Raw genomic sequence first — 16104 nt, forward strand, 5'->3', positions numbered from 1 at the left:
CGAGGAATCAACAGTATCGATGTGACTTGAAGCTGTGCTTACTGCCGCACTTAACGTTACATCCTTCCCGCTCCAGCCTCCGCCGACAGGACGACGTTTATGACGTCTTTGCGTTGCGTTCCCTGGCGCTTCTGGGTAATGAAGTTCGCACTCAGAGCCAAAAAGGAATGCTAAAGAGAAACTCCCAAATCCACATGCGTGCTGTGAAGAAGACATCATGTATAGTTCTGGTGTAGATTCACTTTGACATTTACAACCTGTTTTGGGACTTGTGTTGTTGTTGACTTTATTGCTTTTGTTCACTAGCCTACTATTCATTCTATCCATCAATCATATCAAGTTATATAGTGATCACCTTCTTAGATAATTAATTACCCATCCTGAAAGAACTTATGCACTGCTTCCATCACACATCAAAAAAGTAAACGTAAACAAATGTCCATTTATTCATAGAGTCCAAATGTCTCCTGTATTGAATGATCACAATCACATATTCACATATTCACAATTTTACAACTTACATAGTAACAATCACGAATTCACAATTTTACAAATTCACAACAAACCACGATTCATTTTTTTTAATATACAGGGAATGCCAAAATGTATTCAATCTGAATCTATATTTACAACATGCGGGAGTAACTCCACCGGGTCTTGGAGGTGAATGACGAAAGGCACCTGCATTACTTCAGACGATTGTCCAGTGTCAACATGATCCCCTTGCTGCAGGCCTTTGTCTTTATTTACCACTGATGGACAGTGCAGCGAAGAAGCATCAGGCTGTGGGGAGGTTGTCTGAAGTTGCCGCCTAACAACAAATGAACTCTCAGGAGTGGGTGAACCATCAGGTATCGCCCTCATTGTTGTGGCGGAGGATCTGTTGCGCTCTGGCACTGTGGCGATGGACAAAGTGTCTACTCGAGGGTCAGGAACGGCTAGTCACTGTCCACAGCAGACAATCTCAGCCTCTATCCTCCAGCTGCGTAACTTCCTATTCAGCTCTGTCCTAACCTGCACCCAGAGTGGAGAGGGGAGCCATTAGAGTTAATGTGTCATTTTCAGTCTGATGCTTGAAAATATAATGGAAACTGAATAACCAATCACCATGGTATTAATAAAGTCCATTAGACACTGAACAGAAATGGATGACTTCAACAATATTTATTCTAATGCATCCTTGGATGATCTGTACAGCTTCCCGTCCTCACCAGAACCCTAAAGGGGTTTCTTAGGAAGATGAAAATAGATTTTCACTACCACTATCACTCACAGTGTCCCCAGGTCAGCCCACATTGGCTTCTGAGACAAAACACTATATTTAGACTCTGGTCATTGCTGCTATATGGCCTCCTTAATGTTCCGACAGCTACAGACATGTCACATCCATAGTAATTATCACACCCACTCAAACTGTCACGCTACAGGTTAGGCTCATGTCCAGGCCTCTTAAACCCCTCAGTTCAATTGAAACGCTCAGAGAATGTGCAAACATTCACACTCTCTGACATACATAACACTGTACATACATGTAGAGAGCAATTTTCTCTGACACTCTATGTACCTCACGCTCAACAGACATCATTTAAAGTAATGGAATTACCCCTTCTCTCACTCCCTGTTTGACAAATCAAATAGATGACTTCGAGGTTATTGATCCAGTCCAGTCATGAAGTAATGTCTTCATGAGTATTTCATCATGTATCTTATCGTGTCACTAAAGCAGGATATCAAGGAATATTTTGATTGATCTTTGCCCTTGTTGAAATGAAAAGTGGATTACAACTACTGTGTAAATGTCAGTGTCCATTTTATTGCTGTACACCAGATTCATTGTGCAAATGTACACATTGACATTTGATTTGGATACCAGGGCTGCTGCTCCACTGTGAAAGGGATGTGTGGATGCTGTGTGTTTTATATACAGAAATATGCTGCCACTCAACATATCGTTACCCTTCTCAAGTCTTCATCCCTTCTGGCAACTGCTCCCTCAATAATAATATCATAATAAATATCTATCTCTTAAAATACAGTGAAACAGCTACAGAGTGATATTCAGCACCAACATATAGCTTTAACTAAATTACATACGCCTACTTCTGATAACACTATACTGTTATTTCTATGTTACATGTGCGACTTTCATCAGTCGAGGCTGTGTTCCTTGATCAGATGTCCACCACACAGCTCGGAGCGCTGGCTCTTATAGCATCAGATATGACCTTGGCTCCTGATTCTCCGATGCCATTCCCCTGCAAACTGCAGAACAAATGCAGTTGTTAATGGAAGCAAAATGACAGCATGTAATCGTCCCTGAAATGACACAAAAACTCACTTGATGTACGTCAATTGGTGGTTTCCCTTCAAGGCTGTTGCAATGAATATGGCTCCGTCCATACCCAGAGAGTTCTCCTGAAGACTGATGATGCACATAAAGACAAACATACATTTTATTTAATCAAATATTCAGTATGAAGATTTTATTTTCAAACGCAAAATGCTGGATTTAGTTACCACACTTGCAGCAAGTACAGCACGTGTCGTAACAGATTTGTGTATTTTCACCGATTGTGTTTCGGGATGAGGGATACAGCAGCTTTGTGTAACCATGTGGCAGCATTTCAGGACCAGACTGTGTATTATTCCCAACTGAAGATCACCTCTGTTTCCCCAAAACACAGCTGCACCGACTGACCAGAAGAACAAACCAAGATCCAAGGTATCGAACTTTTTTTAACACAGTTGATTTTATTCATGGATATTCGTTTATGTTTACGAAAAAAACATCAGTGCTCCCTCTTGTGCCTCCCACAGTTCTCAGCTTCCTGCCCGCGATGGCACTCCATTGCTAATGAGCTTGTCTGCTTGGGGACATGACCATCTCCCCCATCTCCTGGAGAGCGAGCCTATCAAAATGTATAAACTATTGTATAAAAATAAAGAAACACAAATAACACCAGTCATCAGACTGGTGTTATTTGTGTTTCTTTATTTTTTGTGCATTTTTTAATGGTCTGGTCTTTCTTTTAATGATATTGCTGAATAAAGCAGCTCTTCCATTATTTGCTCTGGCCACTATTCCAATCATAAAAGCTCATGTTTGTAGTTAGAGGCTACTGTAAATCAAACGCTGGTCTTTTTGGTTCACATGAATCAGGACAAACTCCAGTCAGGACTTACTTCAGTGACTTGAGGCTTCGGTTGCTTTTCAGTGCGTTAGCCAGAGCCTTCGCCCCCTTCATCCCCACAGTGTTCCCACGTAGACTGAAACAATGGGACATGTCAGACAAGACAGAAAGAAACCATGAAAGAAACCATCTCTGTGAGAAAACACTTTGTCCCGAGACTGACTATGATTAAAAGCGTAGAACACTCTTGTTGTGGATAAATGACCCAGACAGTGTCTATTCTGGTTAATCCAGAACATTAAACATCTGATAAGTCAATGTACTTTGTCAGACTGATTCATAAATCAACAATTCAATATAATCATAGAACATGTCCCACTGCCTACAGTGATCCAATATACCAATAGAGGATTAAAAAGAAATTGATAAATTCATATAGACACAAAGTAAATATTGTCTAGGTCTAATTGAATGAATGGGAAATCAAATAAAGAAAGAACAGAATGTAAACAATTAAAAACATTGGTTGGTTCTGGTTAATTGATTGACAGTCAATCAAAAAAAATGCACTGAGAATCAATAACTGACAGGAAGAGAAAAACTGAAATATTCCTGAGAAGCAAGATTGAGCTCTGTTGGTTTTAAATGAGCTGCTGATGTGGCTGAATGTCAAATAACAAACAAACAGTTTGACACAAACAAGAGCTTGGACTCACTCTAATGTTTGCAGGGTTTGGTTCGTCATCAGAGCCTCTGCCATTGCAATTGCGCCACTTGTGCTCGCGGAGACTCCCTGGAGACTAAAGAGACAGCAAGCGAAAAAAGTGAACACATGGGAAAGTAATAGAAAAGCAACAAATTGCCACACATGTCAACCGATTTTGGTCAATCGCAACTTCTTCAAATTGAACTTCATAGCTTTATGTGTGCGTTAAAAAACGTCTGTCTTCTGTCATTCATTTGAACTTAAAGCTCTAAATATTGATCAACCATTGTACACAGCTGTAATGCCAACCATAATGTATGCAGGGACGCGTTGGTTTTCAAGGCTTCGGCGAGAAAAATGACGCCTTCATTTCCGATAGCATTCTCCTGTAGACTGCAGAAAAGATGGAGACACAAACACAGACAACTGTAACTATTGAAATTCCACATGAGTCTTTCGTGGCTGATAAGACCACAATCAGTCGATTTAATCCTGTCGCTAATCATATGTTCAGAGAGAATGTCAACACAGGGGAGATACATTCAATCACAGAGGAAAAAGAGTGTGTGGAAAAGAGCTGATTGGAAATCATGGGGTAATGATGCTGAGGTCTAAACTGGTGGCCTTACTCCAAGAGCTGCATGGTGGCATTGGAGAGGAGCGCATGGGCCAGAGCTTTAGTGGCAGACGACTTGATGAAATTCCACTGAAGACTGTAAAAAAGAGAAAGAGAGGTACACAACGTTAACTGCGAGGCAAATTCTGCATTTTCTTATGTGTCACAAGCAAGGAGAATACAAGTATTAAGGAAACATTGTTCAGAAAAGTATTGTGTGCTGTGATCGTGTGCTTGAGATGGACTGGTTCTAATCATTTAGGGAACTTCTAATCAAGCTTAACAGTTCTTTTGCACAGCAATAAATAGTGATTCCTATTGTTATGTATCCTGATATTGTGTTTTCTTTCAAATGTTGCTGAAACAATTAAAAATGTCATATACGTTCCCAACTTAACTTGTCTGAGAAGTTTTGGGAATCTTGAATCAAGGTTATGTTGATGCTGGTGGCTCATTTGGTCAACGCTTGTGCCATCATCATGTTGCTCAGGAATGTATTCAAAGCGAGCGAAGCTGGCGATGCTTGAACTCTACTTGCAGGCTCAGCTGTGCGTCTGTATGCGTGCTTGTTGCATTTGTATTCACTTACTGCAGAGAGGTGAGGCCGCGATTAAACTTGATCGCGCCAGCTATAGCTTGAACCCCTTCATCGTGCAACAGGTTGGCTGTGAGACTGAGATGCAAACACACACACACAAATCAAAACACTGTAGAAAAACAACCACGCAATCCTCACCAAAACAAGTTCGGTGTTGTAGTCGTGTCAAAAGTAGTGCGATTCAAAGTCTGTCACTGCTTTCGCAACATTTACAAGCAGACAAAACTACTAACTTCGCGATAATAGAAATGATTAATTAATGCCTTGAAGTTCAGTTGTGAATATCTGCAAATAACCACAGTGTTCATTCAGTGATCTCACTGGATTTTCCAGTTTCCCGTCATACAATAACCCAAAGTGACATCTCACAGTATGGGGGAATGACATTTTTTGAACAGTCGGATATTTCTATGCCTCTGTGGGGAATTTGTCTTCACAATGCTTTTAATGAGGTGTGACTCACTCGAGGTCCTGTAGAGAGTTGTTCTCATGGAGGGCATGAGCCATGTTCTTTGCTCCCTCCACCCCTATGGAGTTCTCCCTTAAACTGAGAGAAACGTACATAAAAGGAGAATAAGTGAAATGTTTTCCCAACAATCTCTAGCAAAATCTAGCATTGTTGTTGATAATATTATTTTGTTCATTTTTAGCAGCTTTTAAACACCATTTCCCATGAGCCCTAGATCATTGTTAAGTCACAAGCTCCACAAATGACGAGAGTTAAGCCCAATGCCAATGTCCCCCCCTATCCTTCAGCCTCAACCCTCAGGGTCTTAAACTGCCGTTGCCGGTTACATTGCTGATTGACAGGAACTGCAAGTAATGGTATAAATATGAATGGACAGCACTTTGCCTTTCACATTTCACGTGACCTTGATGACACTAAAACATGTTATAACTTATTTATAATTGCGGGTTCTAATAAAATTTTTGTTCTGCCTGATTTGAATGTCTTCCAGGCTCTCGCCTTACGAGATGAGAGGTAATTGTCAAATAATCAGTTTACTCTGCAGCTTCAGTAAGCAAAATTAAAAGAAATGACTTGAAAAAACAGGTGTGTAATATTGCCTCTGCTTGCGTTTCATGTTTTGTTTTGAACAACCTTAAGTCTTAAATTCTTATTGTTAATTCATTATGCCAGCCTGAACACATCTGCCGTCCTCTTTGTTGTCTTTTTTTATTTTGGTAACCCTGCGTTTAACGTAATAATGCGATGAATTGTAGCTAATCCCCTCTGGCAAAGTCTGTAGAAATGCAGGCTTATGGAAAGTGCACATAAAGGGCTCTAAAATATCTGCCAGAGAGCTCTCATGCACTTTACACTACTACACCCTCACAGACTTAGCGGAAACGCGCCCCAAACTCTGTGAGTCCGTATGGGTGGACATTGGTGGACAAGTTAAGCCCGGATGTCACGTCAATCCTCTATTTACCGGGCACAAATGAGTTTTTCCTCAGCTGGTGAATGCATGAGCCGCGCTACTCTGCCTCTGATCCGCCCGTACTCTGCTTCTGATTGGCTTACCGTGCCATCCTACGAAAAACAAGTATGCTTACCGGACAGATATGAGAGTGTTATAAATACTCTAAGTAAGAAAGTGAAGAACACAGTTCCCAAATTGTCAATCTACTTCTTAAAAGAGGGATAATTCTAATGAGATTGACCCCGGTAAAGAAAATGTCAGATGGCACAGGTTTCTTCGCCAAAGGTATGTACTTACTTCAAGGAGACAAGGCCACGGTTTAGCCTGAGTGCTTTGGTTAAGGCTGTCATCCCCCTGTTGCTGATTGAGTTACTCTGAAGTCTGCCAAGAGAAAGGTTCAACACACCAGTAGTAAATCACTGGCAAGACAACGGTGTCATTTATGCACAGTAAAAGTGTAACGACCCCCAATGTTAAAATGCATTAGCAGTGGACTTTTGAATACTAAGTGAGGGATGATGCTACAATGCACCCCTGTGCACAGAGTACTGACTGGAGTGAGAGCAGAGTGTGGTTGACTGTCAAAGCCTCTGCCAGAGCGATTGTCCCTCTGTCCCCAAGCTGGTTACTGCAAAGACTGCAGGCGAGAACAGAAATAGACTGGACACATTACGAAAAGGTTAAATCATCAATCTTCACAATCACTATGTGACCCAATCACTGTAATACAGTATTATTTATGCTATTTTAGCATGAAGCCTTAAGCCCCACGTTAGTCTATTCGTGAGCTACTGCATATGTAAACATCAATCCACAACAAAGGTTTAAAGAACATAGGAAAATCGAATCTAATCTAAATGTAACAACATGTTTGCAGAAGTGCACATTATATGAAATGATCAAAATCAGCACAGTGAAAATATCGATTGAAGATTACATCAGCTTTGTGAGAGTCCGGTTCGTCTTCAGTGCCTCTGCAATCCTTTTGGCTCCTCCCGCTCCAATTGTATTCTTCCGTATGCTGAATCATTACATGCATAAGAAAAATGAACTAAATACTCTTCATTGTTAGCATGAACACACACACAGTATAAACACAAAGGATAATGCAAAAAACACAAGGGAAAGGCCGACATTACTCACTTCAGACACACCAGTTTGCGGTTGCAGTGCAATACTTCTGCAAGGGCCTGAGCACCTTCCTCCTCAATCGCATTGTTCTGGAAGCTGAGGATTGGTGGAAATTGAGCCATTAGACCAAATTAAAGTGTTACGCTGACATCTTGTCAGATAATTGTTGGTATGCACTAAAATCCCAGAAAGCTGCAGGTCTGCTGAGACCCTCAGCTCCTTTAAATCAAGATTGAAGACTTTTCTGTTTGCTGCTGCCTTTAATTGAATGGGGAATACAACTGTTTTTAACATTTGTATGGTTGTTTTATGAATTCTTCATGTGACTCCACATAGGTTTCTGACGTATTATTTCATGTGATTTTATGAAGAGAACGAAGTGACATTTTACGATCACGATTTTAACTCAAAATAAAGGAACTTTTTGAGATCGTAACATTGATCGTGTCTCTGCTCAAATAAGTTGAAATAAGATTCGTTGTTATTTACTTTTATACGTGAATTCTACTAATGTACTTGATAGAATAAGATTCGTCGGTAATAACGTAATGCGTGAATTTCAGACTAGGTTTTTGTGAAGTTTTTCCTATGTATAAAGAAACTCAACTTTGCAGTGACGATTGCATTGTACTAAGATAACGTCGACGTCCACACCAGAAGGTAACATGGGTAGAAAAAGTTAAGATAACGTCGACGTCCACACCAGAAGGTAACATGGGTGGAAAACGTTCAAAATCAGCGGAACCGGAAGGTCCGATTGTTGAATTAATGCGACAGAAACACGGAGAGTCATGTTTGGAATGTCTTCCATACTCGTCAGAAGAGTTTGGGTTTCCAGAAAATGGCTCATTAAGTGCCGCTAAACTTAAAATGTTACGAGGGGATTTAGAAGGTAAACTGAAAGAAATGAAAAGTGGCAAAAAGGCTCCACATTCAATTAATATATTAATCAATTTCCTGCATTTTACTACTGTATTTTATTTCTTACACTGTTTTAAAAAAAAATTAAAATGTTTTAATGCAATGAATGTTCTTAATTGTTTTTAAATCTCATTTTCTTTTGCCTTATGTTTTGATGCTTTTAATGGTTTTATGTGAAGCACTTTGAATTACCTTGTTGTTGAAATGTGCTATACAAATAAACTTGCCTTGCCTTGCCTAAAATCAACCAAATGTACTCACTTGATTGATACCAGGACTTGGTTCATTTTCAGAGCCTCTGCCAGGAACTTTGTACCTTTAGAGCCGATGCTGTTGTTCCGGAGACTAAATTATTATATATAATGACAAATAAATAGCTGGTTAGATGATATACAGAATCATAATAGAAATACTATGCAGCAATGTATATTTGTGAAGACATTTAAATATATTTCAGGGACTTTCCGATAAGCACAAAGTGTGACTTTTATCTTTAAAGCTGCAGTAAATGAGACAGAATTGTTATCTGAAGAAATGTGCAAGAGAAGCACACCGGTTTCCTCTTATGAGTTCAAAAGGTGACGGCCGTTCACTTAGTTCAGTTGTAATCAGTCAAAGGCATCTCACTTGAGAGACGTTAGCGTCCGGTTCACCAAAAGGGCTCGGCTCAGGGCTTTGGCACCTTTGTTACTGATGGCATTCTCTGCCAAACTGAGGGAGTAAATAAAAGAGGTCATCACATGTACACACAATGTACAAAATGTCAATGTCAATCACATGCATCATCACCACCGCAGCAATCCTACAACCACGTGCTCGTTATTGAGCGTGATCTCACCTCATCTTCTGGATATGGCAGTCTTTGGCGCTCAGGAGGCTTCCCAGCAACTCCATGACATCATCTTTGAAGTGATTATTCTCTAACCTGAGGAGTAAATCAGGGAGAAGTTTCACACCTCGATCTTTCGTCTGAGTTTTAATTTACAGGGAGGTTGGTGTTTCGGGGAGCTGACCTGAGATAGCTGCAGTACAGCAGCTGTGGGAGCAAACATTTCACTGTTGCGTAGTTCAGAGAGCCTGTTAGGTTGGTCTGTTCGCTGCACTCTGGAGACACATGCAGAAGGTAGCCCAGCACAACACAGTGAGCCCGTGTTAGCTTCCCTGCTAGGCTGCCGAGCTGTAAATCTTCCTCGACACTCCGCAACAGCTCTGTGTGTTGCAGCTCGTGTAAACAATAAGCCAGGTTGACTGCACGCAGGGACACCACTGCACCCCCGCTGACCAAGAGGCTTTGTAAGAACCCTGCTGCCCACGCCTTCTGATTTCCATCATCTTTTCCGAGGGCAAGAAGCCCAGCGAGAGGTTTCAGGGCCACTGGGCACAGCAGGCCCGTCAGGAAGCGCACAAACACGTCCAAGTGACCGTCTTCAGCTTGTTGCGAGTGCTGAAAGGCACTTCTGAAGTGGTTCTGGAAACCAATCTTTGGCCAAGACATGGTGCTCTCTGAGAATAAGTCAAAGATGGCCCGCTTGGAGGAGATATGGTAAAAAGTAGCTGCAAGAAACTCTTGCAGAGTCAAATGAGTGAACCGGTATGTTGTGTATATGGCCAACTCCTCCCGAACAAGAACTCCGGTACCAAGACTGCTCTGACTTAACAGGAGATCTATTCCATAGGCCCTGAGGTCCTGCTCGCTGAAGGTGTACTTGTGTTTGAGGAGCCCATAAAACGCGAGTCGTCCAAGGTTCCCCAGCAGTTTACGATTGCTGCCATGAAGCTGCTCAATTTTCACGGGCTCCCTGCCTCTTGGTTCACCTACTTCTGCTTTCATGGAACAAAAGTGAGCGTACAGCTCAGTACAAGTCCTTGGAAGGCTCTCTTGTGTTTCACTCTGCATGATGTACATCAGAGTATCAGCTACGATCCAGCAAATGCATGGTATGTAGCACATCACCATGAGGATCTTATGGGACTCCAAGTGCGCCCATATCTTACTGGCAAAGTCCCTTTCAGAGAAGTGGTGGTTTAGGAAGAGCTGGATGTCTTGCGGGCTGAACCCTGGGATCTCAGTCACCCTGTCAACCAATCCTCCAGGGATGAGTGAGGCCACTCCTGGCCTGCAGGTCACCCACACCGCCACGTCAGGGAGCAGATTACCCCGGATGATGTTAGTGACTAGGTCATCGACGGACACTTCTTTCTTTGGATCGCTGCAAGGAGCTGCATCGGAGAAATTTAAAGTCCAGCGGAATTCGTCCAAACCATCAAGTATTAGCAGTGTGCGGCAGGAGCTGCACAGGACCACACTGGGATCTGTTAAATGAGGAAAAGCCATTTTCACCAGCCTCTCAGCAGAGACTTTCTCCAGTGAGTTCAGCTCACAAAAAGTGAAAGGCAAGACAAAGCTCACGTCTGTGCAGATGGCTCCTTGGCTCCACTGTCGAATGAAATGTCGGACCCAGGTTGTCTTACCGATACCAGCCACCCCGACTGTGAGGGAGACCCGGGGAGGTAAACTGACCCGTGTCAGGGGCTCCAAGAGTTTGGTCAACCCCAGCGGTCTGAGATGATTTCTTTTCCTGCCTCGGGTCGCCCCCACCTGCATTAAGTCATGTTCCTTTTGCTGGATGTCGGAAAGTCCATCGACCAGAAGTAAAGTTCTTGAGGAGATGTTCAGCTTGGGGCAGCTGACTGAATCTCTGTCTCTGTACTGCTCATATCGTCGTAACAGCACCTTTTTGTGCTCCTTCACCATGGAATCTGCAGAACAGGAAATTGGCTCGAATTAGCCAAGGAAATGGATTTTATTCATATGGCGTATTTATCCCAAGAGTGGTGCAAAGTGCTTTCCAAGGAATCACATTTAACACAGGACTCATCATGTTTGAGGCTAAAAAGCTGTCAAGGAGATTCATTTATCAAACCACTATCCCTATGGAATCTATGATGATCTTTAAAAGACAGACATACACAGAGAGCAAATCCCATTTAAGCCCCTTACCGTGGTTGATGATGAGCTGGGCCACCTGAGAATCTGAGTTCTCTATGAAGCCCCGCAGAGCGTCCGCACTTTGAGCGTCCTTGCCAGCGACAATAGTTGTGAGCATGTTAACCTGGTCCTGCAGCCGGGCCGCTTCCTTGATCTTGGTCTCCTCGGCTGAACTCACCGCATCCACCTTTCTCAGGTGGGCTAACATCCCCTCCAGGAAGGAGGTCGTAATGAAGCGCTGCAGCTGGTCTTGATGCTTTTGGATCCAGTCAAGATCTAAAACAAAAACAGACGGCAGATAAAACCTGTAAGAAATGATTACTGAGATGTTCTGGTGATAGAACAACCCTTTCTGATGTACAGTAGGAAAACATGGTGCCATACAAGAGGGCAGACAAATCCCTTCCATCATATTTAATTAATCGCAGCTCCTGTTGCTGTACAGTTAAAAATATACTCTCACCTCTGTCGCTTAATATTTATGATAAGAGCAGCAGAATGGATGATAACGTCAAAATAACTGATCTTACTGTCAGGACCACACATTCCTTCTTTTATCATCCACCCTCTGCTGTTTCCGTTGTTTTTTTCAGCTGCATTTTAATTTGTATTCTGGTCTCTGTGTATATATTTTTAAATACCCGTCACACTTCTGACATGAACCACTTCAAAGCGAACAGTACATGATGAACATGTCCAGGAAACTCTTACCCTCTGTTTCGGCTTGTGAAGAGGCCGAGCAGGATGCAGACTGAAGATCCACGTAGCAGTCGTCCTGCCACGTGATGCGCTTGCTTCGGTCCATGATAGAATCATAATGTGCCGTCCTCTCCATCAGAAACTCGGACAGTTTCTGCCCTCAGACGTTCCTGTTTGTGCAACATACCAATTTGTTCTAAAGCTGTCACTGATAATGTTCGGATCTATTTTGAATTCCAGACACATTTTCTCAACGGATGGCTATTCTGTATGTACTCTGAGAATATATATTCATTTACAAGATGCATCTTAACCCTCTGAACCCTAAAACCTGCCGGCCCGAAATGTATGTTTTTAAAAAAAACTCACCAAAAATATAACATTTATCATAGCCGGACATGTAGAATGAATTGTTTTTATTCTACATGTCTCATTAAAATGTTGCTTCAAATACATTTATTTGCACTAATCAGATCATGTAAAAAACATTTAATTCTGCACTCCTAAGCACAACTGCTCTTGACTGGTCTGAGACCATCTATTGTATCGTTCCTCATATCTATTTTGTATCTTTTGCAAAGCACATTGCATCTATTTATATGAAATGGCCACATACGTAAGGGTTATTTTCATTATGATTCAAATCACAAGATGCAGTGAAAGTGCTGCAAACATAAATTCAAATGATGCTTGAGGTTTCATCGAGACAATGCAGGAAATGGCAAATGGCGCCTTCCTGTGTGGTGTGTTGCTGATCACGTCACTTCTCAGAAAGGAAGCTGATGAAAATACTCAGATGTATTCGACACAGCGTGCCAGCTTCCGTTGTTAAGTTTACAGACATATTTAAAACATACAACTGGATAACATTCTACTGCTACTGTAGAAATGGGTTGGGGCGAGTGTTGCGACCGCTTTAAATTGGCAGGCGTACTACAGAAACATTAATAATAATTACAACAATACTCATCATCAGCAACAATGAAAAACAGGTAGCAGGGGGCTATCATTTGCTACTAAATACAAAAAAAAAGCCATCCAGATCATTTGTAAATGAAATAAAACATGTCAATGAGGTGCCAGCATGTCAGTATTGAAGCTTAAAGTGAGTAAAAGACACGAAGATCTTATTTTTTTCCGATTTCAAAATTCCATTTTGGCCTGGACAGTTGACAGTTATGACTGGAGTCAGTTCAACAATCGTTGTGTAGCTGTGAGGGTTAACGATATACAGTTCATTGTGCAGTACACAAAGCTCTGGTAACTCACCTTGGGCTTGTTCAAGTTGTCTGAACGTGTCAAAGGATGTAAAACGCTGCCCACACAGATGTTCTATGCAGTAACGCCATCATTCTTCCATAAACAGGTGTAGGACAAGTGTGAATTGGAGGAAGCTGAACGGAGTTAAACGAGTCACAAACACACAGCAGCCGTCGCATCATCAGTCAGCGTACTGTTGCTGGAGATACTGTTTCAAGCTGCAGCTCCTTCCTGTCTATCTAATCTGCCTTCCTGTGTTGTGGTTAACAGGTTGAACAGTGACAAAACAGAAAGAAAAAAACATACTTATGCTCAGCAGGCAAGGCCTGAATGTTTCACCATGCTTTTGGTTTCCTCAAATTTAGACAGATACTCAACTGTGCAGTTGGTGATGAAGCACAAAGGAGAGCTGAGATGAGACATGATTGCTGGTGGAAAGGCTCGCCAGAGGGAAGGATGAAGAGCTCCAGGTTTCAAATGCATCAGAAAGTACGACTGCAGACGGGAGATAAACAATGTTGCTTGTTATAAAACTGTAACGAGCAGAGATAGGATTATATAGGTTACCGGCAGGGAGTAAACATCTCAAGCAAATAATATAGAATAGGTACCACGAAGCCCAAGGAATAGCTGGGGTGAATGTCACGCTCTAATTATACACAACATCAACAAATACAGAAGTAGTTTGTAAGTGCATCTGCTCCCGGAGAGCAGCAGGAAGTGTTTGGTTGGAGATCATAATAATTACATATTTGATAACTGAGGGGAGCACATCCAACAGAAAGCCGAGACACAGCAGGACACAGGAGAAGGTGGAAAAACAACTGTGAAACTGCACAAACTGCACGTCTGCAGAAGTATTTTATTTCAAACCTGCTACATGACATTGGAAGGAAAACGGGGGGAAATAAACTGGAAGGCAAACACCGGGAAGAAGGCTTTGAAATCGCAACCTGGGGATGCAGATGATACAAACTTTTCTTTCCAATGTTTTCTTTGACATGTTCTGCATGTACACAGACTTTCTAGTCCCCAAAAAAGATTCAGAAGCTTCTGGGTTCTCTTGCAGATGTGTTCGATTTGAGATTGAAACTTTGCTGCCCCTAATCTCGTTCTTTTCCGCTTGGTATGATTGTTGTCAGTGCATATAAACAAGTGCTCTGAGCAGAAGTGTTACACATTGTCTTCAGTATTGTACCGCTTCTTCAGTGCGAACATATCTCAAATCTTATTCGAGAGTCAGCACATTTGCAATATATTACATAGGGTGTAATCTTGTGGGGCAATTTCCTACTTCTGCTTTAGAAATGTACCATTTAACACAAAACTGAGATATAGAAGTTTACATTATAAGACATTGTATGAACATTACATAATAAAATGGAGGGGGAGTCACACGCCTTTGCTGGTTTTAAATCTAGTTTTTTTTTTTTTACAAAGTAGCAGAACTCGTATGAAAGCAGCAGTGTTGCTGTAGAATACATTTGATTTCATTGGGTTCATTTTGCTGAACAGAGGTGCACGTCCATGTCAATACTGAGAGATTACAACTGAGGAGGAAAGTTTCCTCACGAAGACAATTAAAGCGAACAAATTCAAATTCTGTGCGCGACAGCAGATGAGAAAGGCATCATTACAAGGCGGCACTTCAACTATATTAAAAATAGAGCATATCAAGGCTTACACATTGTTTCATGACACTTTGTATTGGCAATTTCATGATTATTTTCATACTTTTTTGAATCTTTTCAAAAAAGCGGAATGAATCTAACTTATCCTATCAAAATATTTCCCGTTTTGCTCGGAACCCAACTAATCTCTGCATTTCCACAGGAAGTTATCCCTTCAGATTGGCAATAAATGCTCCCCTCCCCCCCCCCCCCCCCAACAATAACCAACAACACATCCACAGTATTTACACTTATGGCTGCAGCCGCGATGGCTGTACTCAAATAGATGAGGAATCAGCTGATCAAATCACACACAAGTACAAAGGCACAGGAGAGTTTCCGAGCCACTAAAAAAAAAACAAAAAAACAACACAAGTGAAACATAAAGTAGTTCTGATTTTCTGAAGCAATCTCTCATTTCTAAAAAAACAAACAAATACTCTTCGTTCAAGAAATTGCGCTCTCACATTCCTTTTTCAAACTTCCGATCCAAGAAAATGTAAACAGTTTGCTTTAAGTCAGCATACAAAAGTGGTTACAGACACTCATCACAGGTTAGCTAAAGACGTTCACATTTAAAAAGACAATCGAGCCCTTTGAGCGACTGGAGTCTAAAATGGACTTTTACAGCAAGTAGCAGGAGAACAAAGCGATCGTTTTGAAGACTAAACGGGAGCTCGGAGAATATTATCTTGGTTAAAGAGTTACCAGCTGAGAATGTGATGGTCATTTAGTTGATAAGAGCTTCCTGCACAACATGGTAAATTAAAACTTTTTTAATTTAAAAGGCTTTTCCCACAGTAACATGAACAAGTCAAGAAAATAAATGACCATTTAGAACTCAAATATTTAACAAACAAATTCTTCCTTTTCGTTTAAAAGTAGTAACCAGCACTGTTCACAGGCGCCGGTTGTACACCCACCTTTAGAAAAATACGTTTGTGCCTGTTTTAAGTGTC

The 16104-nt window shown here is 41.5% G+C and overlaps 1 protein-coding gene across 1 annotated transcript; it reads right to left on the bottom strand.

The window, feature by feature from the left end:
* Positions 1-597: 597 nt before the first annotated feature.
* On the bottom strand, positions 598-13622 carry nlrc3 (NLR family, CARD domain containing 3). Its single transcript, XM_079292647.1, has 19 exons — positions 13485-13622; positions 12228-12385; positions 11529-11792; positions 9541-11287; positions 9366-9452; positions 9155-9238; positions 8789-8872; positions 7619-7702; positions 7413-7496; positions 7029-7112; positions 6773-6856; positions 5515-5598; positions 5043-5126; positions 4467-4550; positions 4147-4230; positions 3848-3931; positions 3184-3267; positions 2339-2422; positions 598-2262 (listed from the first exon to the last, which is right to left on the bottom strand). Exons 2-19 carry the CDS (start codon positions 12349-12351, stop codon positions 2172-2174), a joined length of 3405 nt encoding a protein of 1134 aa, XP_079148773.1. The 5' UTR covers positions 12352-12385; positions 13485-13622; the 3' UTR covers positions 598-2171.
* Between the last annotated feature and the right edge of the window lie 2482 nt (positions 13623-16104).

This window comes from Melanostigma gelatinosum, assembly GCF_949748355.1.
Source record: "Melanostigma gelatinosum genome assembly, chromosome: 21".
NCBI lineage: Eukaryota > Metazoa > Chordata > Actinopteri > Perciformes > Zoarcidae > Melanostigma > Melanostigma gelatinosum.